This window comes from Pomacea canaliculata, linkage group LG9 (genome assembly GCF_003073045.1).
Source record: "Pomacea canaliculata isolate SZHN2017 linkage group LG9, ASM307304v1, whole genome shotgun sequence".
Lineage (NCBI taxonomy): Eukaryota > Metazoa > Mollusca > Gastropoda > Architaenioglossa > Ampullariidae > Pomacea > Pomacea canaliculata.
In genome coordinates this window covers 22,171,199-22,196,798 of record NC_037598.1, presented here as the reverse complement: position 1 = coordinate 22,196,798, position 25,600 = coordinate 22,171,199, and the positions used below count along the sequence as shown (strand labels likewise).

The 25,600-nt window shown below is 45.6% G+C and overlaps 1 protein-coding gene across 1 annotated transcript in view; it reads right to left on the bottom strand.

The window, feature by feature from the left end:
• Positions 1-24,751, bottom strand: part of LOC112572976 — a 31,132-nt gene extending 6,381 nt beyond the window's left edge. Inside the window, exons 1-11 of the mRNA XM_025253004.1 lie at positions 21,846-24,751; positions 20,216-20,227; positions 8,451-9,696; positions 8,092-8,156; positions 6,058-6,758; positions 3,893-4,128; positions 2,053-2,174; positions 1,674-1,758; positions 1,084-1,209; positions 742-850; positions 126-217 (exon numbers count right to left, since the gene is read on the bottom strand). Coding sequence (XP_025108789.1) covers positions 126-217; positions 742-850; positions 1,084-1,209; positions 1,674-1,758; positions 2,053-2,174; positions 3,893-4,128; positions 6,058-6,758; positions 8,092-8,156; positions 8,451-9,696; positions 20,216-20,227; positions 21,846-24,482 — 5,431 coding nt within the window. The 5' untranslated portion in view covers positions 24,483-24,751. The remainder of the gene's footprint in view (positions 1-125; positions 218-741; positions 851-1,083; positions 1,210-1,673; positions 1,759-2,052; positions 2,175-3,892; positions 4,129-6,057; positions 6,759-8,091; positions 8,157-8,450; positions 9,697-20,215; positions 20,228-21,845) is intronic.
• Positions 24,752-25,600: the final 849 nt, after the last annotated feature.

Sequence of the window (25,600 nt, the reverse complement as noted above, 5' to 3'; positions counted from 1 at the left end):
TTGACAGCCGCGGGCCCGGGTACACCAGACCCCCCTGTCCCCCCCTCTCGTCAGGCCTGGTCACAGTAACCAATATCAAGAACCCGGAAATTAACCGAAGAGGCAAACAGGATAAATCATCTCACCAACTTCTTCATAGGCAGGCAGGTTGTCATAAGAGGAGTGACAACTCTCCACCTGTTTCACGTTCGTCTCCTCGGACACAGAACTGGATTGTCTGCCCAAAGAAACAAATGGTCAGGTCGAAGAGCATTTTGCGATAAAGTAAAACAAAGCTGTTGACCTATCGATATCCTTGTGGACTTGTTATAATAGCCACAGCGACATTTTATCAACACAAGAACGATTTTTGACATTTAACTGATATGATCGAGAAAACAAATAAGAAAATCCATAATCATGAGAGTGAGAGAGGAATTCGTACCGTGCTGTTCGTAATATGTAATAAAAAAATTAATCATATTCTAGTTTATACTATAGTATTAAAGCACTATGTACAGCAAGTTAATAACCATACTAAGGTATTAGACCACCAAGTACAGAAAATTATTATACCACACTTTAGTATAAGAACAATGCGCAGCAAGTTATAATCTTGGATTAGTACATTATGTACAGCAAATTAATAGTATACTAGAGTATTAGAGCAATATGTATCGAAATTAATTTTATACTCTAGTGTTAGAGCAATATATACAGCAAATTAATATTATATTAGAATATTAAGCACTGTGTACTCACGCTCTGACAACCAGTTCAATCTCGCCATTAGTCTGTGTGATAATCTGCTGAACCTCTTCATAGGTCTTCCCAGTTAGCTTTATGCCATTCCACTCAAGCACCTGGTCACCTACATCACACACACACGGACAAACACACACATTGTGATTATTATATTATATTAAGATGATAGTGTTAGGGTTCAGGAACTAATGTTACAAACGGCCAATTATATTATGTATGATAGTGTTAAGTACTGACAAGTGCTATGTACATACAGCAGTGTTATTATGGGCAGAAGGAAGTGTTATGTACATATGATGGTGTCATGTATGGATGATATCATACACAGACTTCACTTACCGACTTCCAGTTCCCCGTGCAGCTGATCAGCGATGAGGCCCGGGTAGATAGCTGTTACAAACGCACCCGTTTCTGAGGTACCCGAAATCTCTTTTCCACCGACTATTTTCATGCCGATACCATTACCTGTTGAAGGAACCACCCAAGGAAAATATAACTTCTAAAGGATAAACAGCAGCTATACTAAACACGGGCCACACAGTCACACACAAGTGAGTTAATAATTTTCCTGATTTAATTTTGCAATCCTCTAATTCTGACTGGGTATCTCGCTACAATGTCTTATGGAATAATAATAATAATAATAATAATAATAATAATAATAATAATAATAATAATAATAATAATAATAATAACTTTTGTAGACTGTTGTACCACAGCAGTGGGACTGTCTTCTGGACACAATGATATATTAAAACATAAGAACAACACAAACATTAAAAGCTACATGTCAAATAAAAGATTCCAACAAGAAACAAATCTCAAAACAACCGAAGCTTCAAGTTTTAAGAGTGTTTGCTAGTAGTGGGTAAATATACAATGCAAATTAATATGAAGATATTTCACAGTGAAGAACTAAATGATCATACCGGCTACTGAGCGATCTTTGGGGTCCCTGGTCACCAAAATTCGCTTGACTGGAAAATTATACCGAGTAGGTTCGACTGGTGGAGGCTGAAATCAGAAATGACAAAGCTTCCTGACGGTTCTGAGACAGTTGTCAGACAAACCTGAGTGAACCAGTTAAGGTCTGACTGAAATATTCTGTTCAGTTTATCTCTCAACATGCCCCAACGCACACTTAAAATGTAAAAAAAAAAAAAAATACATTCGGAGAAATAAACTATAAGAATATGCATACGTACAATGAAATGTAAAACTATACATGTGTAGAAATAAAATGTAAAACTATACATGTGTAAAATAACACTGGCACAAGACCGTACAGTCTTCCCAAAGGAAGCTCACCCGGCGCTTGCGTTCCATCTGCTTCAGGATGGTGACCCCTCCTTCCATCATGTGTTTCATGATCGGCTCGTCGGCGTCGACGCTGTTGTCGCTCTCCACGCGGTACATGCCGTTCATCAGGTCTGGTGGTCGAGCACAAAGAGCACAATATTAATACAATGTTGGAAGAATGCTTCTGCTCCCCCTCATCCCCCATCTGCTCCGCAACACAACATATAAATATCATTTTGGTTTAGTTTAATATAGGATCCGTTACTTAGGTGAATCTCTCTTGTGCAGGTCTGGCGCCACGTGCCCTTACTGTTCACACGACTCCACAATCAATTTTATACACTGCACGTGCGACAAACCACCGATATCATGCATTTTTTACTTTTTTTTTCAGAAACTCAATCATAAATTGCTTTCTGACCCTGTATTTTGTGATCATTACAAACCTTGCCACCAGCAGTCAAATATTTAATGATCGATGCTTGCACAATCGTTAATATATTGACAAATCAGGTCCATCCCAGAATGCCCTGCTGCATTTCATGTTTGCAAATTCACTAAAGGGATAACACCCTGGCTCAATACTGCTCCATCCGCTCAGCCTCACACGTGACCTAATGTATGACACGACTGAACTCGGAAGTAATAAAAAATGTCTGTATCGTTGAAGGAGAGCAGCACAGTGTGAAGAGTTTCCACTTTTTCTTAAATTTTTAGACATCAATAAATCAAAATAATGCAACCTATCTCGCAGTTTTCCGTTGGTAAAACTTGCACTTGAGCCAGTTTTCGCTTCACACATCATGCCTCAGTCTGCTCCCTCGGCGGCCATGTCTCCCATGACCCCGATCTTGACCTAACCGCTAAAGATGTCTCGCGATTGTTTCGTTTAGTCAGGGACGCATTTACTGGAACTGAAGTCACATTTTGATTGCCTGGTGACCGCAAAACCACCAGCAGCAGCTACAACAGCAGCAGTAACGGTTGGGTGCTGAAGACTGCAGAGATTAATCGGAAACAAGTCGTTTTCCGACATGTCGCGCCACGGGTCATGCCCAGGAGTAATGGTCTCAGCAAGAAAGAGCTCTCAGCAAGGGAAGCTATCGCGTGCAAAGCGATTTACAGCAACTTTTTTGTTGTTTTTTTTTCCCCAGGCGACCAGTGAAACGTATGCGCGCGCGTGCGTGCGTGTGTGTGGTGTGTGAACACATGCTTAAATATCCAGTGCTTCAATGGAAAATAGTTTACTGCTACTTAGGGTCAATAAAAATATTGCTGCTAATTTTTGCGAAAAAGTAAATTATTGATAAGATGGAGGGAACAAACTAAAGTTTATCCCAAGCAAAGAACAAGTGGGAGAGAAATCGTTTATCTTTCAGGCATCCTTTTAAAGTTTCTTTATGGTCGTTTTTTTTTCTTTATGAAGAGAAGAAACCCATTGTACTATGACTTCTTTCACTCCATGAAAAGTACATGAGTCCCCACACGCCACGGCAGTTATTTGAGATTGGTTCAGGACTTACTAACCTTTCATATTCCCAAAGTGTTCAATGATTCTATTTGTCTGTTACAGATGGATCAATGAGTGTAGGCAAACCCCCAAATTACCTGCAAGGTGTGTCAATAAGTGTAGACACACATATTCGTCTTTTATGCTCAGTGTAAACATATTCAATCACCTTCGACATCTACTAAAGATGTGCCAATAGGTGTAGACAGACATACATAGATTCACCGGTGACGTCTATCAAAGATGCACCAGCGAGCGTAGGCAGACATCAAATCTCTAGATGTGTCAGTAGACAAACATCAACTTCCCATCAGGCTCTGGTAAAGACACTCGACTAACCTTCGACGTCTCCGATGTTGAACTCGGCGGACACGGGTCTGGAGCCGCTGCCGATGTTGTGGATGATCTTCCTGGATTTGTCTTTGACATCATCCAGCAGCGGCATGGCTGGCGTGACGTCACTGACGCTGGTCGGACTGCCGTCTGTGTCCGAGATGCTCGTGTTGACATACGTGTGGCTGCTGCTGCTGAGGCTAGCATGAACCGGATGTGGGGGTCGGAAGTCCAGGTCGCACCTGCGCAGTGATATATGAAGAAAGACATCAACATAGCATCTTGGCAGTGGCAGCGAAATGTTACAATTTGACGAATGGCGAACAAATCAAACAGCAGGAGAGCAAGCAAGCAGCATAAAGAGTTAAATAAAGAGACGAAAACCAAAATGTCGGTAGCTATTTCAGCATGTTCCTCGCACAAGCGGCTTATATATAAATAAAAAAAAACAACAACACAGGAAGGTAGTTCGTTCGTTTTCAGCTCCGGCGATCATGCGGCATCACAGGATAGTGGAAAAGGACAAATCTCTAACAGTTCACCTAAGCTGCCGTCTGCATACCAGGCTACTTCTAAATCCATCTTCCGGTCGAAACCGTCCCCTTGTCTGCAGACGACACCAGCCGTTCAGCCTGTCACGCATGCGCCGAGATGAGGTCACGAAGTTCGTGCTACCGTAGCTTAGAGCCTTGCCTCCTCTGAGCGACGAGAACCGTCTGAGTCGCGATTTTGGTAATTTAAAAGAATACCAGGATCCGTCAGATAACCGTGGCCGAGCCGCTGCCAGTCTCCTTCTGGAGGAAACTCATCACCCAATGTTCACACGAAAGAAAACTGGGCCAGTCAAATGCGAAATCTCTCAGATCGAAGAGCTAGCCAGGAAGCAGTCTATTGGCCGCCGGGGCCGTACAACTGTATCACATTCACAGCCAAATCACTTCCTAGCGTGATGGCGTGATGCCAGAAAAGGCGAGGCTCCCAGTACGGAGGAACTGAACGTGTGTGTGTGTCGAAGAGGATGGATGGGCAGCAAGAAGAAATATGATTTTTAGCAGAAATATGAATTCTCTGGACGTGTGGTGCATGCCTCACCAATAAAGCTACAGGCTAGAATGATGTGCATGCCCACCATCCCTAGTAGTTTTAGATGTTTCCCATGTTCGATCACAAAAAAACTTATGCACGCCAAGTCTGCAGCTCTCGTCCATCCCTCAAATATTCTCCCTCTACTCTCCTCTTCATTCACGAGTGTCCCAATGCTCACCCAGTAATTCTCTCCCTTCAGCTGACATTCAGAAGAAAGTGAATGATGTATCCATGAAATATAACTCAGTCACTTTACTGCTTAGCCGCTCTGGTGAATAAACCTGTTAGCACTGCTCCCTAGGGAGTGGTCTTAACCTTAAGAACGACCCTAATGTGGTTAACTTGCAGATAGCTTGACCTGCGAGCAATTGGCTGCGACTCAGTCGACTGCCGGCCGTCACTCGTTCTCCTCAGGGTAGGGTGTAGAAGGACAAAGGTAATCAGTTCTTTGCCGGAAGTCAGGGTCAAAAAGCATACAACTCAAACATGAAAAGCTAACCCAAAGGGGAAAGTGAAATGTAATGATGTGAAATGGGTACGAACAGACACGCAATTAGAAATAATTGTGAATTGAAATTAATTACTGAAGAGGAAGACTAATGGTTAAAATCTTGGAATGATGAGAGTTGTAAGCTGGAGAGACTAGCAGATACTATCTGAAAGTTAAACAAAAAAAAGGTGCGAAGGGTCTCCTGACCATAAAGATGAGATTGTATCGTTGAAAATCTCACACATAAATATTTATAAGACAATAACAACTTTGTTAATGCACGCAAACAAACAGGAGGACATACAAAGACGCGCGAAGATTCGATCAGTGCTCGCGAAGAAATAAATAACATGGAGCTTTGTATGTTTTGATGTCTGACAGTTTAATTAACACCCACCGAAGCCTGCATAATAATTTGACCCCATGTCCCTCTCCCAAAAGGGGCATAACTCCTCACTGGAGCTGCTGGTAGTAAACCAGGCACAAGAATGGTTGTAAACTTTGTACAGGATTCTTGTGAATGTAAAGTACAAACAAACGACCGAGAAGTGTGCGAGTGATAATGTGACAAACTATGGCAAAGCAAATGTCTTACCTGTTGGAATATATATCAGGGAGAGTCACACTGGACGAGAGCTTTCCATCTCTGCTGGGTACCCCGGGTGCGACCGACGGAAGGGAGTCGATGCGCTTGGTGAGGACAGGTTGGGACAGAGACTGAGACTCGGGTACCCCTACACCCATAAGGTCTGTGCCGTACATCCACCCAGGGGCCGTGTTGACATAGAGTGGCTCATCAGGCCGCTGCCTCCTGGCTGTCTCCTGCTGTTTGTGCACCAGGTACTCCGTGGAGGAATAGTTTGATCGACTCTGGTACGGCATGGCCACCCCGCCACCCGCTACAGATCTCTCGCCTACCACAGGTCGGTCTCTCTCTGGAGGAGGCTGATGACCTCTCCTCGCGGGAAGCACGTCATAGATGACGTCAATGTCGTCACGCTCCATGTACGCCCTTTCTAACCGCTCCAATTCTCGCTCGCGCTCGCGTTCGGCCAGTTCCGCCATGCGGATGTCGTCGTCGATTGGTCGGATGATGCCACGTGGTACTGGACGTGGCGGCATGTTCAGGTTTCCCACGCTGCCGCGATCTGCGTGCGATGGAGGGCCATACTGTCGAGGGATGTCGTCGTAGCTGTGGGCGATGGCTTGGCGGGCTCGGGCCAGTTTCAGCAGCTCTTTCTTCAGGCGAGCCGTCTCCTCCAGCTGCTGTCTTCGCTTCTGAATCTCGTACTGCAGCTAGAAGAGAGAACTCTCGTCAAAGGGACGTGAGATGTGCAAGACACGTCAGACATAAGAGCGGCGTCAGTAAAAATAGAAAGAGACGACACAGACGAGATACATCAGAGTTGTAAGATACTTCAAAGAGGATAGAGAGTGTCATGCACAAGTCGAATGTGAGATGACATTAAGACTTCATCAAACTATAAAACTGTTGACAAACTAAACTAACGTGACAAGATTTGTATGAGCTGAAAAAAGAAAACATCAGAAACGTGAGTTTTGCAGGATGACAAGTGATGATGATGATCTGCAATAAACTCTAGCATATCTTGGAGTTTACAGCAACCTAATCTGAACCTAGGACCGTAAATGTTATTCAAATTTGCAGAGTGTCACCAACATTTACTGGAGTATTTTGTGATACGTGAGGAAATAAAACTTTACTACGTCTTCTGAGTGTGGAGCTACAATCCAGCGCCAGACAGAACACCGATCCCACAACCATTCATTGCAGCCTTCCATCAAATTCTCCTTCTACTTGGACATCAGAACACCCAGCAGGAGCTTGAAACGATTAGCTCTTTGAAAGCATTATCCGTCACAGTCCTCTGCTCCAGCTCAGACATCTTCCAGATAATGGTCTATTCGTTGGATAAGAGGGGTTAGTATCAATGAGAAAAGGGAAGACTACCTCCATGTCCAACTGGATGTTGAAAGAGGGAAGGTTTACTGTCTACAAACACAAGGAGATGGCGGACTTCCTACACTCTATACTACTAATACACCCACATGAACTTCATGAGATTCCTGCCGACCAGAAGATTACTGAAAGGAAAAAGACAAGGACATGTCGAACACGCCTTTCTTTAATTTTTTTGTAATTACAAAAGATTTGTAATGGAATGTATGGATCGTTTGTGGATTTCAGCTCTCGCTCATCAATTTCTAATTTCGAGCTCCATGGCTAAGTGCATGTTCTTTTAAAAAGTGATAGCATGAAGATAATTCCCAAGTCCGAGCGAAGAACTAATTCCATTAGTGAAATAAAGCCTTCACACAGCAACAAAGAGAAGAAAAAATCTTGGTCAACATAATCCTTCAGACATCAACGGAAGGAAGAAAATACCTTGACGTCAATAAAAGCCTTAAGACATAAAAGAAAAAAAAAATGAAAAAAAACTGAGATATGAGAAAATGAAGAAAAAAAGGGAAGGCTGAGGGACAGAGGCCCAAAACAATACGAAAGAACAAATTTGTTCCCAAAGTAACCCAGACAATCTATAACAAAAAAATTAGAAGATGTAGTGAAGCCTTGGGTACGTGGAGAAGGTGGGCAGGCAAAGCTCACCTGAGCCTTCCTCTCCTCGCGACTCTTTTCTTCATCGTCGGAGTAGTAGGTAGGCGTTCGCGATCCTGAACGATACCCGTGGCCAGATATTGCTCGGAACGGCTACCCGAGAGCGGGGCTCCGCTGCCGGACAACAGGGCGTGTTCCGGATGCAAGCGCTCGCTGGAGCCTGACCGGCCAGGGTAGTACATTTTGGCATAATTAGTCGTCTGTCCCTTCTTGTAACGGGTGCTTCCTACAGGTTCGGAGCGGGTGCTCTCGGAATCACTAAGGCCAGATTGAGAGCTGTCGTCTGCTGAGTACCTGGATGAGTGCATGGAGCCACCACCACCACCACTCCGCACCATATACGACTCAGCCAGTTTGGTCTGGAAAGTCAGCCTCGATGTCTTTGTCCTCCTTGATGGGCGAAAACTTGGAGATCATTGGGTCGGAGGACTGGCGCTTGTGTCGCTGTCGACGAGGGGTGACCTGAGGGGACGACCTCGGGGTCAAGGCTTTCTTGGACTCTACTGTGATGTTGACGTAGCTGGGCGCGCGCTTGTCGGAGCCGCTGGCGCCGTGGCGGGACAGCTTGTAAGCGTCGCCCTCCAGCCTCAGCGCCCCAATCTGCATCTGAAGCGCACGGATTTCCTCCAGCTCCTCCAGCTTCCGCTTCCTGTCGCGTGTGACCCTCCTGAGCTCTTCCTGCAGCCGTCTCTTAAGCGACTTCATGGCCTCGGTGATTGGGATGCCATAGATATTGATGAGCGCGTCGATGATGGCGTCTGTCTCATCCATGGATGACGAACCGAAGGTGCTGCTGCTGCTCCCACCAGACCCCACCGACGCGGCCCTCTGCAGCGAGTAGCCCCCGGGTGCCTCTAGCCCCCCGGCTCGCGTCCGGTCACGGGAGCGGGTGGGGTCAGAACTCTCGATGCTCTTGGACTTCATGATGTCGCCCAGCGGCACTTTGCGCTTGTCTTGTACCTTGGTGGTAATCTGCGCCACCTCCATGTCCTCTTCGTTCAGCGCATCCTCCGCGCCCCTCTGCAGCAGCGGCTGGTGGAGGGCTGGCATTGGCGGTGGCAGCTGTTGCAGTGTCGGAGACAGCTGTGGCGTCTGGCGAGTGAACTGCTGGGGTTGTTGTTGCTGCTGCTGTTGCTGTTGAGGCGGTTTCCTGGACAGGGCGACGTCATACTGTCTCTGCTGAAGATGCTTCTCTAGCTCCGGGGCCACCACCAGTGGCTGCTGCTGCTGCTGCTGCCGTGGTGGTGGTGGAGGCTGTCTGGGCAGCGGAGAGGTGGTCCTGGGAGGGGCGGATGGAGGCGACAGCCGCGGCGACGAATCGGTTTTTCGAGCAGGAGGTTTTGGTCGCTTCAGCTTTGTCTTTGAAGCAAGAATTGGCTCCTCGCCAACAGGGATAGGCGGCAGTTTCCTCCGAACCTTCTTACTGTCCTTAGTTGCTGTGGAAGTCGCTGGTGGCGTTGTGGTCGTCACCGTGCACGTGGTGCTGGTGTAGACAATGGCAGGGTCCTTGGGCGGGGGTTTGGGTGCCTTTTTGGGCAACTCTCGTCTCACCTCTCGCCTCGGCTCGATCCTCTTTTCCTTAGGAATGTTGGCGATCTGGAACAGGGGAAAAAGCTGTTGCATTTAAAAGCGGAATATTTTTTTTAAAACAAAGGTATATACCTTGTCATTCATGTCTTCTAAGACTTGACAGTTCAGTTAGTGTTTGCTAATGAAACTGTTGTCGCGAAATCAGGCTCATGTAGGATGATTTCTCTTATTAAAAAAGTTTCTATGTCCATTAATTACTTTTGCTCCCGTAATCAAAATAATATGACATAATGATATTAAAAAGCATTCTTCAATGAAAATGAGATTAGACAAAACAAACTGATAGAGAAATTGATGTGCTACAGCGAGGAAAAAATATCAAACTTACTTATACTCATGTCATCACATACAAAAGTAATGTTTCCATGTCACTCTAATCTAAAAGCACTCACATCCATGCCATGCAGACGGAAAAGCTTTCATGTCTTCCACAAGCAAAATGCAAGCAAAGTTTCATCATCACGTTGTGAAACAGGCCTCAATTCCTTGTCATCCACATGCATACAAGTCACTAAATTCCTTGTCATCCACATGGTAAAAAGGCTTTCATTTCTTGTCATCCACATGCAGAAAAGCATAACATCCATTTGTAGAAACAGTCAACTTTGTCATCCAAAGTACACAGAGCACTTACATCCATGTTCTCACGAGCAAAGAGTTGATACCATGCCACACACACACACACACAACGCAGACATCCAGCCGGCATCCATACGCACAAAGCATTGGCATCCATGTCATCCACACACAGATAACCAATATCCATGACCATCACATGCGAAAAGCAAGAAGTGTAAACGCATTTCTGTAAATGTTCATGAGCGCAGGCACATGCGGCATGCATGCAGCAGGCAATGTACCCACAACACTGTTGTTGTAGGTATAAATGAGTCATTGACTACATCTTTACTTCATGTTCTTCTAAACCGGTTTGAAACAAACAGTCAAAAATTTAAAAATAAACAATCAAGAACATATTTTTGAATATCATTTCAAAGGGAAATAAATCTTCGTCTAATTCAAGAAAGGTTACTTAATTTTCGAGGCGAAAGTCATTTTTCTACAATCCAGTAAATCATTAACTACAAATTTTTAATATTTAACACTGACAACAGCGATTTCTCTGCGGTAAATCAATGTGTCCTTTAGGCTGCAAAGGGAATGTTGCCTCCAGAACTTTACTTTACTGCTTTAGGTTGTCCAAGACAACGATTGACGTATTCATGAAGGTCAAAAGTCACCCAAACTCGCTCCACTGGCCGGCAGTTATGGCTGCCCTTGATATTGTTCTGCCCCTCGTCCATAGTTACAACCCTGGGGAGCCCCATGGATGCCATATCTCAAGCCCAACGCCCCATGACATCATAGCTACACCCCTAGAACGGCTCCCCCATAACAGTTGACCTACTAACCCAGATAAAGCTGCAGTCTAGTTTATTATTAGAGTTATATAGTTTCAGTCTCTTTTAAAGATTTTCGTACTCATGAAGACTTTTTAAGAGTAAAATAAAGATACATTTTAACTCAGTGGACGAAGGGTATTTGCCGAGAAATTTTAACTGCTGTTACTTTAATCTGCAGTGGCCGAAGGTCACAAGGCGATATTCCACAGTCGCAGTTACTGAGTTAACATCTGAGTCCAGCTTAACAAGAATCCACTAACTAGTCAGTAAGAAGAGCAATGTTTGTGTCGAACTTTGTCGAGCAATAATGCTGGCCGGGGATACGTGTTTCATGCAGATCGGTTGTAGCGTTTCTTGGACGAAATAAATAAAGGAAGATTAATGCCAGGAATCAAACACATGGCATTAGTTCCGCGTCTGCATGTCTTTTAGTAATAAGATGTTATTATGAACTTTGCCGGCCAGCCGAGGGCCCCAGCCAGTGCATCATTCCACGAAGATTGTAGTTATTCGGGAATAATTATTGACCGAGCGAGCTGCAGGGCGGGCTTGGCTCAGTGAATGGGTGAATGGGGTGGTGGGTGGGTGGGTGGAAAAGTGAACAAGCGAGGTGGCTACCCTGGTGGTAAGGGACTCAAAATATGGATACGCTACCGCGAACAGACGCAACAGTGAGAATGGCTCATAAGATGTCTGAGATCACGTGACTACATAAAGAATAGGGAAAAGACGGGGAACGAGGAGGAAGGGGTAACTGTTGGCTGACTTCCTGTTGTCATGCAGAGATCACAGAACGAAGAATCCACCTCGAGCTGCACTAGTCTCTCCCTATACAGTGCGTGTGTGTGTGTTTTGCGAATGTGTACGTGCTCGTGCATGATTGAGCACACGTCACTGCCTATGACGGACTTCCCAGGGTCACGTAAGGTAGCCAGCGAGAAATATCACGTGAGCCAACCCACCAATCGATGGCTGCACACAAGTACCCAGGCTCTCATCGATTGTCGACCAAGATTTGCCACTCGGCGATAGGCCATCAGCTGGCGACGTTCAAAAGCTCATTTTCCTGACCTTCTGGTGACATCATCAGCACGTGATCACTTATTGCTCAAACGTTTACCTTCAAAAATCTTTGGACATTGACTTGCAATAAGTTGGGTGGAGAAAGATGGCTGACTATCAAAACAGGCAAAAAATGATGTGGAGGATGGTCAAAGGTAAGCGATCGTCTTCCGTCGACGTCTTTGCAGCAGGATTCGCGGGTACAAAAGTCGACATTCAAGGGGCATTGGTGGCTATAAGCAGACATTAAGTGGACTGGCAACTAAAACGGGGTTGTTCAGTAGACAATGAAGCAAGATGTTCATGTGTCAAGATTAAAAGTCAAGGCCATACCAAGAGCGAGGCACTTACAGGGACTTTCTGTTGTGGAAGCAATAGTTCAATCAGGAAGTTTCTTTACGCCGAGAACTTTGAGCCTTTCGTACACTATTAGCTTTCTATTAGTTCACATCATTTTATATACATTTCGTGTCTACCTTGAGCTTCATTTACAGAAATAACCTTTAATGCAAGCAGTCTCTCAAAAACAAAAATACACGAGAGACTATTTTAATGTATTCTTCACCACATACAAGGCTGCCCACACAATATTGTGGAAATCCACTCCACACTCCCACCGGACCCCACCGGCGGGTCCTTCACAGAGAGCAGCCCCCGGGTGTCTCTATGTCACTTTTGCGACCGTTCGTAATCAAATTAACAAAATAAACACAAACCTTCTTCAGTGCAATGTTATCCTAGTATATCGGAAAGTAGGTGGAAACATCGAAACCTGCCTAAAACCAAAAACTATACAGATTCGAGATAATATCAAGCCATCAAAACTGCATTACAGTATACAATACTGTGACAAGTTTTTGAATAATCCACATGTTTAATGTAAATAAGCAGGAGAACAGTAAAAATGATTTCATCGGAATGATATTTCCATTGACATTTTTTTTTCACTTAAACAAGTAAAATTTTTCTTGAGGTTGAAAAAGAAATCTTAAGGACTATAACAATTGTAAAGTAACTAAAGCAGAAATATTTTATGAAAAGATATATGCACTAACACTAACAACAAATACACATGTTTTATCTTAACATAAGTACACCATAAAAATTTTTTTACCAGAAATTATTTTCAAAAGAACATGGTCGTGTGTTTGCTCGAGATCATCGTTTCAAATAATTTCAATTTACAGAGAATGTGTTGTTGTTGTTATTGTTGTTGTTGTTGGTGGTGGTGGTATTGTCGAGACTGGAGACTCGAGTGTGTGAGAGTGTGTGTGTGCGTGCGTGTATATGAGGTGTTTGAATGATGACTGGGAGGAAAAGGCAGATGGTACGAACAGCTTTGATTAAAATATCCTCCGTATTGATGTCGACGCTATCCAATTTCCAGTGGCGATTATCCTGCTGAATGCGCTGTCCTCGTCTGGCAGGCGCCGACTGACACTAATCAATGTCTTCAGCCACAGTCTCAGGGGTGGCAAGCACTTACCAAGCACTGGACACCCAGTAAACAATAATCTGGGGAAGCACATTGAGGCAAAGCAGTATGTTGACTCATTAACAAGTTCTTTTCTGAAAGTTGAAGAAAATGCATGGATTGCCCTGTAAATAATGGAGGCGAGAACTGCAGATGCCCATTTAAGGAAATGCTCGACAAAATCCCGAATAGGTACGTTGTACCCACCACAAGACTTGGTGTAAGTGCAAGAAAGAATATGGGGTAGCCACCTTTACCAGTATGACATATCATATACACGTCACCTGTACCAGTATAACATCATGATATTAATAACCTAGGCTAGAGGAACCACTGTTCAGTACATGAGCACCTACTTGCAGATCGAACACTCCTCGTACACACGCACGCGCCTACACACATATTCAACACACTCACATACACACAAACATACCCGTTTACACTGTGACAAGAACGATTTCACCTAACGTGACGTTACTATGGTTTAGGAAAAGTCAATCCCATGTTGGGTGTGGGCGGGGAAAAAACGGACCGGAAAGATCGATAACTTGTTATCGATCAGTGGCCCTAAGAGTTGCCCTAAAAATAGCCATCCGCGTGCATACCACGCGAACCAGGGAGCGCGAGACTCACCTCCCCCTGCCCGAGGCCACTCGGACTGCACCCAGCATCGGGAAGCGAAACCCCTCCCATTCTTACACAGGTTAGTAACACAAACCCCTCCCATTCTTACATACATTAGTTACATTTAATATTACAAAATAATAAATCCTTGAAGCTACTGCCTGCATCCCCCATACCCTTTGAATAACTCTTGTAATTTGATTAAAGACCTAAGGGGTGACAGGCATCACAGGGAGGTTCAGGTATCAGGTGCGAAATTCACTAGGGCATCTGTGCACATGGCTGTCAGGAATTTCCAGGTTTTCTATAAATAGTTGGCACCAAAGTTCTCCTAATGTAAGCCGCTATTTGCCTGTAAATCACTGCCAGATTGCCGCGAGAACCAACGACAGAAATGTCACTTTGATAGGCCACGCTCCTGCAGAAATGCTATGCCACAGATGAAATATGATGGTCGGAAAAATATCAGGTGGACGGACGTCAGCCCCCCGTGTGTCTATACACTCTGACCTTAATGAATAGCCACTCTCACCTCAGCTCATAATTTTGCCTCTGTAAATTTAGCCACAAGCTTGTCGCAAATCGTCAGACGGCAGCCATGTAGAGAAAAAAGGGGAAGGGAGGGTTGGCAGGTCCGCACTTTGCTGTCCGAGACTGTTTGTGAACGGAAGAACTGTATCAATTCACTGCCTTACCTTCCCAACCTAACCGTAGTCAGGTATTTACTCCTAAATTTGCTGACGGATGTATTACACTGTTCATTCGGGTATCGATACGGGTGGCGCGCGCCTTTGGGTTCGGACGCCATTGTTGTTGTCTGTAGTGTAGACTACCCCTACCTGCCGCCGCTTTTAGACTTGTTTCTGCACAGGTGAGACCACGAGGTCGTATAACAGCCCATGTGAGACTATCGGCACCTGCAGGAGAAAAAATCAGCCGACGGGATCTCGGGGGGATTATCTGGAATAACAATTCCAGTTGTTCTCGCTCGCGAGATCGATCAGGTATGAGTTATTTATGGAATGTAGAGACGCCGCCTGACAAATCCTAATTATACATCGCACAGAGTAAGCAAAAATAACTACAGAGAAGCAAACAACAGTAAATATCACCACAAGCTGAACTGTCACCTGTGTTGGTTATTTCGAGACGATGTTTTCCGCGACTGTAGTCTTTTTTTTTTTCGGGACAAATAAACTTCTGAAAGTACGATACTTAAAAATTATTAGACGGGCACAAAGGAAAAGAACTCCCGGAAGAATGTCCGTTTATACTTGGTGGAGAAAGAGATTGAGGAATGTCATAAGTAAAATTTTTACGATTTGTGGGAAATCATCAACTACCACGTGACCACCATGTTTATCCATCAGGCTATAGTATTGATAGTGTGGGCATTGTAGCTTGGCAGGAAAGGATTGTGAATGGCCATGAAGCAGTCAATACAAAGCCAATGCTCTTTGCGTACAGAAATTCGTGTTCTTCTCTAAACTAAAGCCTCTGCCCATAAGAAGTTGACTTCTTATACAAACCAACAAAGACCTACTGTCCACATGTCGATGGTTTCTTAGCCAGATCAGGATGCTTTACCCATAAGAGATATGTAGATAAATTTCAATCAATATTGTCTCTCTTTCTCTCTCTCTTTGCCCGTTGGAATCCTGCCTACAGAACTGACTGTTTCCTGCTCGCATGATTGGCTGTGTTCTGCCCACGTGATAAGTCCAAACGGCTAATTGCCCTGCGCACACCAGTCAGAACAGTGGGACGTGGGTTTGTAATCAATAAAGACTTTCCAGAAGTGAAAGTATTAGAACCATTCTATGCATACCCATATATCCCAACTATTTCCTCCAGTTTCTCATATAAAACACACACAGAGGTGAACACGTAAACACACATCACCTTTACATACACGTGCAAGGGCCGCACACGCATGCACTGATGTAAAATTCGAAGCCTGCCTTCCTGTTTGTTTTTCATCAGCCTTTCTCTGAACGAATGATCAATACGCCTTTCTCTGCTGCAAACGAATTTCAAACCGCGGCAGCTGAAAATTGTAGAGGCTCGATTCCGGAAACAGCTCACTGTGTCTGGTGATGCTTCCTTGGGCGTGAACTGCGCGCACTCGCTCCTCACTATCCACAAACACTGTATTTATGTCAAGAAGCCCACCGCTGAAAACAAATACCGTGTTTTTTTGTGTTTTTTTTTTACTTCATGTATAAAAGAGTTCAACATTTTCCCCGAAGTATTTATACCTATGAAGGAAAGGGAGTATTATCTTGCAGCACCAATACCTCTTAAAAAATATGCAATACCAGGTGAGCTGAATCACCTAAAATTATTTATGACATGAACTTTGCCTTAATACATAAAATATTTTTTTCTACTGTCGAAACGGAGAAAGCTGACATATTTTCATCCTGATCAGAACAAAAGATTTATATTTAATTTTTTTAATACACTGATCAGCCAATGCTTATGCGTAAAACGTGTTTCTAAGAATAATGATTAAAGTTTATCGGAATAACAATTATATCAGAGGTAGCTGGACAAGACAGGAAGAAATGAACGCCGGTTTAAAATAAAAAATCATATCAAACGGATCATGATTTTCAGTCTCCACCAGACGGCCTCGTCTCGATGGCAACCTGCAGCCTAGGCCACGGTGTTGTGTACATCGGGGATAAACATGGCTGAGGTAAAACTGGAGTCGATTTCTTGCTTCCCAACCCTGCTGACATTTGAAAAAACGAAGCCAGAGCTCTCTTCTTAATTTCTCCTTCCTCTCCCCTCTCCCTCTCAATCCCTCTTCCCCCTCCGTTCCTTGCTTCAGATGAACTGAGACTTGGCAAAGAAAAACAAAACTGCTGACAGCCAACGAGGTCACGTGACTCCACACGCAGCAACACGCACGAGAAAGTGGCTCTTCACCACATAGCTACACACACCAAAAACACATCTCTTACTGTTCAAAGCAAACGGAAATCCAGTCCAGTCCACCATTTCTGCTTCCGAAGCAGACGACACAGCGAGGCGAAGGACTTGTCCAAACTGTGTTTCGCAGAAGCAGCAGCTGGTGGGGGGAAAGGGAGTGTGTCCAATCATTCAGGGCCTTCCAGCGGCACAGCCAGACAACGCAAAGTCAGTCTCGCCTCACTGACAGGCTTGAGTCCAGCAGCCCACACACGGCAATCAGAAGGACGAGATAGAAGCCCCTCGGAACACGGATGACTCATGGGTTATGTGTAATACACAGGAAGATAGGCACTGGCAAAGAGATCAATAGAATGAGAAAGGCAAGCCAAGGCGTGTGTATGCAGCAGCAGCAAGCAGCAGCAGCGCTCAGCTGGTTAATCCCAAACAGCACGACACATCTTTGCACAATTCTGAAACTGTCGGTTTCGACGATTCGCTAACCCGTCGCCATTTTGATCTTCTGCAGAGCTAGCGCACACTCTTTTTAATTTGGTCGCATAGTTTCGGATCTTAACGAATGAAAGGAAAGACTGCCTTACACTTCACCGGTCTTCTGGTGAGTGCACAGACGCGGGAGGAACATGGTGCGATTCCAATATTTGATTAGAAGAATTCGGGTCAGCACTTGCCGCTTGCAGAAACTAGGTCAGTATCGACCCGTTGCCGGAGCCTGCGGAGGCCATTGACACCGTTAATGAGGAACTACAGATTCTATCAAAGACTTAATTATTTACAAATATTAGAGTTGTCGCAATAGAAATCCCGTTTATCCACTTTTTTTTTATGAAACTTTTTCATTGATCGAATTTGACACATTAGTCACGACAGCGAAGCGATTACATGATGATGTAGACGAGATTTTAAGAACTTCGCCACTCCCTCCTCACCAATTTGTAAGTTTTAAATTTGACACCATACTAAAAATAGAGCGAAAAAACACAGGTTGGACTTATGAGTAGATGGTTTATGTGTAGATGAGACTAATGAAATGGAAAAAAATTTGACTAGGTCAGCTAACAGCCAGTTGGAGATGAGGACTTACAACTTTATAAATCCACAAGGAAAGTTCCAGCTAGTGTTCGTACTAGCAATGTATACAGAAATGTATTTAAAATGTATTTACGTGTTGAAATAATTTATCTCTCTCTCTCTCTGTCTCTCTCTCTCACACACACATCTTATGTTTTATAACAACACGAGTACCCATCGCTCCTCCCCACCTACCCACACAGTCGCACGTGTACCACAAGAAAGAAGTGTGATGGAGAAAAAGAGAAACATCGTTTGATAAGTCCTACGTGCTGTAACGTTCAGCGGCTGTGTGCCAGTCTCACTAATCACGTGACCAAACAGCGGGGGTGGGGTCACGTGTGATTCAAGGCCAATTTCCTCCCACGAGTCAATGTCACGCGGAGAGGTCGAACTGCCATCGATTTCTTCAAACGGGGTCGGTGACACCAGCTGTGGGTGGGGTCCGGCACGACGACCCCACGACACACAGACCGATGGTAAGGCCACGCGCGACGTAAATTAGACATGACGTTGAATGACGTAAAGTTAGAGGGCGCAAAGTTACAGTATGACGTAGCAATAGGGTGCATGACGTAATATCAGAGTGGATTCTGACGAAGAGTTGGGATGCATGACGTAATTTTAGTGTGTGTGCGTGTGTGAGTGCGCGCGCGTGCGCGAGAATGAAAGAGGGGAAAAAGTGCGACTATGCTGTCATTATTGTGGTTTTAAATGTACCAACATGTGTTTAAATAAAGACATTTCTAGAATGAGTAATTTTTATGATAATGAGAAAATTAAATAGACAGCTACACGCTTTATGTGAACGCAACTGTAAATCGTGAAGAATAATTCCAGATATCGACATTACTAACGACGCACACATTGTGTATAATCAAATAAAAATATTCACAAAACATTATACACCCAAGTTACAAAGTTAAGACAAAGAAAAACACCTCATAATTATAGCTGGTGCCAATAATGTGGGAAGCAAGGGTAAATAAACTTTCATGATCGTTGAACAAGAATCGCTCACACACTGTAACCGAGAGAGGAAGAAAGAGTGAGAGAATAGCCAAGACTGAAGTCAGATGCTCGTGAAATGAAGAAAGCGAAGTGAGCACAGAAAATCCCTTCCAACAAAAGAAAAGAATAGAATATTGGTGAATGAGAATTCGTAAAAATATTGTAAAATGTATGCCGAAACATTTATTAGACGTTGGCAAACCAGGCCTTCGACGGCGACGCTTCTAAGTAAAGGAAGAAGATAGTTCTGACAGTTGATAAAGTTATTAATACTATATTGTACTAGTAATTATTTTAAAACAATACAACTTTTTATGCGCTAGCACATAAGTGTAAAGACAGATGTAGTCATCAAGATAAAATGTCAGTTATGTTTTACTTTAGATTGCTCTCGGTAATATGTAATAATACCAATGCTTACACAGGAATCAAAGGAATTTTCATGCCGAAATACACGCCATATCAAATGAAAAAAATCTACCAACAAATTCGCATTGTGATGAGCAGCAGCTTCTTTTTTTAGGAATCGATCATAGTGTTAAACCTCATGCAAGCATACCAAAATACCATAATATGTACAGGACATAGGGAAGAAAAAATATCACGTTATCTCAAGAATATCATTCAACAAAATAAAAAATACATAATTTTCAAATAGCTACTAGTTACAACAAACGTGCAATATAAACGAAATACTTTATATATTGCATAAGCGCACCTTCAGAAAAATGTAAGACATGCGTGGACATGAACTGCAGGCAAATTTAAACTTTCGAAAATTAGAAAATATCGCTGTAAAAAAAAGAGAAAAGATATGGAAGAATGGAAGAAATTGGAGTAGGGAACGAATAAAATAAATTAAGCTCTCACAATAATCCAGTTCTTAATCCAAACATAAGAAGCAAATTCAGCTTGAGCCGGTAGAATCAGAAAAGAAACTTACCATCCACATATCCTAGTTTGAAACAGAATTGAAGAAGATCAATGAAGGAATAAGTGAGTGCCTCTTGCAGACATGCACGAAGTGAGGCTGACTGGCAAAATGGCGAGTAGTGAGCAAAATAACGGGAGCATCCTTCGCATCTTATCAGTCTTGATCAACAGACATTTTATTTCGAGACTCCAGAGACTAGCTCTGTGTTCAGTATTCAGCTAACGAGAAATTGTGAGCGTCATCTGGTTTTTAGCGATCTGACAATAACATTCTGATCCTTGACATTTCAAAGAAATGGTCAAACAAAACATGATTAGCAATCTCTTGAGTGCTCGAGTGCATGGGTACAGAAAAAACAACAACACACACACGCACACACCCACACACACAACCCATACCTTTACAAATACCAGAGTACATGTCCATAGAAATCCCAGACCCAGGCACAGGTATAGCGATTTCTCTCGCCAAACGTGACATGTGGCCGAGAGTCGAGACCATGGATAAAGAAATGAGATCAGCCACAAGCCAAACGCTGACGTCACTAGAGTATAGGCTTAAAGCCTCTGGCAGACTGTGTCTCAGCTGTCGCGTGCATAAGCATCCCATTTAACAGCAGCATCAGCTGTGTACTTTTAAATGGTTTCGATTCCAGAACCGTTCAAGCGCACACCCACCTTCTGAAAGCCTATCGTTAGTTTGTCTGCAAAATTGGCCGTTGCGTGGCAGAGTGGAAAAACTCAGAAAGGCTGTACATTGATTTATCTTTTACAGAAGAACCAAGAAGTTCTGTGGGTTCTCATAATCACACGAAGTTTTAACATGAAACGGGCTTAGAATGGTCGTTGACGGATGGTTGGCTGGATGGTTTCCTAGGTTAGAAAGTTTTACCTGAATATGAATTCTTACCACGAGGGAAACTGGAGTTGGAAGAAAAACCCGGCAGCCAACCATGTGGACAGCCAGAGAAAAGCGTGTGTCCCGAGACGAACCTTTGATACTCGCTCACCGAGAAGCGAGTGTTGTACCAACGAGCTATCGCGACACCCCGTTGTGATGATTGCGACAACGTTTGTTGAAACATATCCTGCGCTCACACCCTCTTGACAAGAATGCACTCAGTTGAGGATAATCGATCCGAGAGAGCGCTTGTGAGTGTTAAACACTTGTTATCCAAAATTATGAGCGCGTAATACTCATGCGCAGGTCGGTTGCACGAGAACGTTGCTGGTTCTCTCCCCTTCATGCAGCAGGGAGGAGGATGGCACAGCATGGCCGGGGTGTCACAATTCCTCTAGGGAGAGCTGAAGGACGCTTTCATGACAGATATTCACGAATAGACAAATGGGGGAAATTAAAAGGGAAAAAAAGATATGGCCGTCCAGCAACCCTCGAGAATTAAACTAACTTTGGTTTCAATCCATCAGAGACTGGAAAAAAAAAATCGAGTTCAGAAAATTTCTCGAGAAATCGAGATATTAACTGCTCTTGTAGTGTACAATTCGAAGACAGAGCTACCCTGGCCATGGTCTTCTTCCATCAACGAGATCAGCAGGCTGTTAAAAATGCCGGAGGCGAGGACAATGCTTACACACAACTTGTGACGTACAAACATACACTTCCCACATCAGTCCGTTACCTGTTCAAAGGCCCGGATCTTGTCGCGCACGCTCGGCCCTTCTTCTGTTTCCGGTCCAGTATGCTCAGTAGTCCTTGGGCTAGGCTTAGGCCGTACCGGAAGTGGTGGTTTCGCAGGGATCGGGTTGTCGTCCGCGGCAGGGCCTCCAGCGGCTTTGCTGCGGATGGGAACGATAGGGTTAGCAAAGGTCTTCACGAGACACGGCTCCCCTTCTTCTCGCTCTCTGGATGGTAAGTCAACATTTGCGTCCATATTTACTTGACTGGAGAGACTTTGAGCTCCCGCACTGATGGTGCTGACCCCACTTCCGCTTCCTGCAGCGCTGAGTTCGCCAGCGCTGCTGTAGCGGAGGGTATCTTCGTCTAGGTCCGTGCCCGTCGAAGATGGTGAGTGTGGCTTTGGGGGAGACAGATCCGAGTCGGGGGGAGTGACGGGAGACGGGTACATGTAATGGTCAGCGTCTGGGGAGGAAGAAGGGGACACAGACGTGCTCTCGGAGAATTCTCGCTTGATGAGTTTGTTTTCCGGGGTCGGGGGCGAGTCCATTACGCGATAATGAGGGGATACAGACTGCTCTTCGGCCTCAATATGCTGGATCAGAAGAGGACTCGGTTTGGCCTTCATGTCTTTGGCCTTGCGGCGCTCTGCCGAATCTTGGCGGGGTATTCCACTATCATCTGCCTCTGTACCGGAAGCGGACATGAAAGCGCTAGCTGTTTGATTTGCACCGTCCGCAAGTTCGTTCTGTCGAGCATCTTCCGATGGCCGACAGCCTACAGGTGCTTGCTTCAAAACCACTTCCTCTCTTCTCGCCTCAGCCTTCACCTTTGGCGTAGGTCCGTTGGTCTTGCGCTTGCGATGAGCAGACATAGAAGGTGATTTAGAAGGCGGAGGAGCAAACTGGATTGGAGAGATCATCGAGTAGGAACTAGAGGAAGCAGCAGTCGCAGCAACAGCAGCCGCAGCAGCTGTCATTTCTGGCGTAGGTTCTGGCAAGCGCCGGCGTGGTTTAGGAGGGGGGATGGGCTTGACATCAGCCGCTCCGCGCCGGACGATGTCCTGCATGCCCTGCGTGATCTTGCTGATCTCGTCGCTGATGTGAGCTTCTAGTGCCCGCCGCTGGCTTCTTGCGTCCTGCTCCTGTGTGCCCTCCGCGAACCCTCCACCGCTTGTGACGGACGTACTCATGCTGGCAGTCACGGTTGTCGGCCCCGTGCTGCAGGTGGCGGTAGCCTCAGCTTGACTTGTGCATGAAGGGAATGGAACGTCTTCCGAGGGAGATGGTGGGTTCCCGTTCTCATCCTCGTTTAACAGAAGCTGTCGCTTGTGCTCTTCAAGTGCTGCTGCAATCGCAGCGTCTGCTGTCTCCGTGGCGATCACGTGGATCAGCTCGTCTTCATCCATGCAGTTGTCACCGATCTTGCTGATGTCTTCGATTTTGTCGTAGCGCCTCAAGGCGCTGAAAGAAGTGAACTCTGTCAACTCCAGTCCATCAGAGCTGTCGTCCTCTAGCTTTTGGTCGGATCGCAGCGCGAAAGGATTGAAGGACTCGCTGCGGTCCTGACTGGAAGACATGGAGGCAGACATGGACACCATGTGAACGTCCTCGTCTTCGTCGTCTTCCATGTCCGGATCGTCTCTATCCATGTCTGACTCCTCCCTTGACCTCTGCCTTTCCAGTTCTTCCAGCTGCTTGGCCAGCATGTCCTCCTGCTCCGCCTCCTCCACTGAGGGTGAAACGTCCAAAATTGGAGACAGGTCTATAACCGGGGACCAGTCAGTGGAAGGGGGTCGAGCTTTCTGCCTCTTAGAGCTTCCCATGTCGATGGATTTTGATGTTGGGTCCGCCAGCTCCATGTCCTCCATATCGTCGGAGGTCGAGTTGGCGTTGTCGTAGTATCCCGGTGACCCAGGCGAGGAAGTCGAGTCAGTGCTGTCGACTGAGTCTGGGGACAAGGGTTCTGGGTGTTGAGAACTCATCCCAGTCGCTCCATGCGGGAGAATGGCTGTGGGGGACACGGTCATCGAGGTCAAGGTGGCCGTGTTGCTGGCCACGGTGGCAGCAAAGGTTGCCAGGTCCATCACCGGCGCTGAGTGTGGAAGCCCAATCATGTCACTGCCTACGTACGCAGACCCGGATCCAGTCAGCGACAACGGTTGTCCCACCAGGGGTGGGACAAAGGCACCGTCTGGCCCACTATGACCAAAGGACGAGAGAGTAGATGACCCTGTCTTGGCTCCGCGAGTGGGAGGCAGCTCAAAGTGCAGCTGATGAGCCATCGCGCTCGCAAACGACTCCTTTTCCTCGTCTGGCGACTTGGGGGACAGTCGTTGCGAGAAGGAGTTTACACCGTGCTGGCTAAAGCTCATGGTGTCACCACCGACACTCGCCCTCAGCTGACCCTCGTATCCATCGTCGAAGGAGTAGGCGCGAGGAGACGGTGAAAGGTCATTATAGGTGAAGTGCATTTTCTTGTCTCTCGGAGACACTGGTGATCCTCGGGACTTTTTTCCTGGATACGAGTCCCGGCGACGCGGCGAGAACGGTGGGCTTTCTAGTCCCTCCCTCCAGCTGGGACTGCGAGGAGGAGTGGGACTGTTGACAGCTTTGTTGGGTTCGACAAACTCTGCTGGCATGATGGCGTTCGTATCACGGATAGGGACGTGTGACAACTGGTGCGCATGTCCATACGGAGGGTGAGAGTGATGATGAGCAACAGGTGGGGGGTGGTTCGGAGGTCCGTAAGAGTAGGTGTTGGTGTGGGGATTAGCGAGGGGTGGAGGATGTCTGGAGTTGCCATGGAGGTTTGGCTCACTTGGTGGATGGCTCCTGCTGAAGTCGCGCCATCTTTCTTCCAGGAAGATCGATCTGCAGGTTTTTTGTCCTTCCGCTTCGCTCCCTCGAATCGGCCTCATCGCGCTTTGGGCCCTCTCCTCGTCACCATGCTCCTATGCTTCCCAGAGTGCTCACCCCCTGCCGCTCCCCCGCTATCTTCCTCGTCACCATCCTCGTCGGACGATGTGTGGCTGGCGGAGCGGGACAGGTTCAGCGACTTAGGCCGATGCTTCTGCCTCCGGTCTCCTTTCTGACCCCGTTCGTAACCTTGGGACCGCCCTTCAGGGCAGCGGAAGTTGGTGAGAGATCACGCAGAAATCTCGCGCGATTTCTTCCGTGCTCGAGCCATCTGGGCGACTGCGTTCAGAGGCTACTTCATCAAAGTCGAGGTCGGATGCCAAATCTGAAAAATCGTCCGACTCGCTTTTGGGCAAAGCCGCGCCTGGACCTGAAACAGGAAGTTGAGACTGCGCATGTAAGAAGATCATTTATCGCATATTGTTACGAGGTGATGTGAAGGCTTGACAAATGAAAAACCCCGATAACATGCAGTGACCCCAAACTAAAATATTTGTAGTTTGAAAAAACAAAAACAAATGCTCGTGTACAGGGAAAGTTCAGTCAAGACAAATTAAAATATGAAAAGAGTCATGCAGAAAAATTAACAAGATTGATTGGTAATAAATTAAAAAAAATCTTCTGGAAGAAAGGATCATAAAAGACAAAATATTGTGCTATGAACCTTAGTTGCAGTAAAAGATTTGTATGATCAGTGAACACAAACAAAAACCTAATGCAGTTGAGATCAGTCACGTGACGGGGCTGTTCGGTACCTTCTAAGTACCACAGCTGTGGACCTCGTACTCTAATGAAGTCAGCATGCACGTGTGTGAGTGGTGTGCGAGAGAGAGTGATTGTG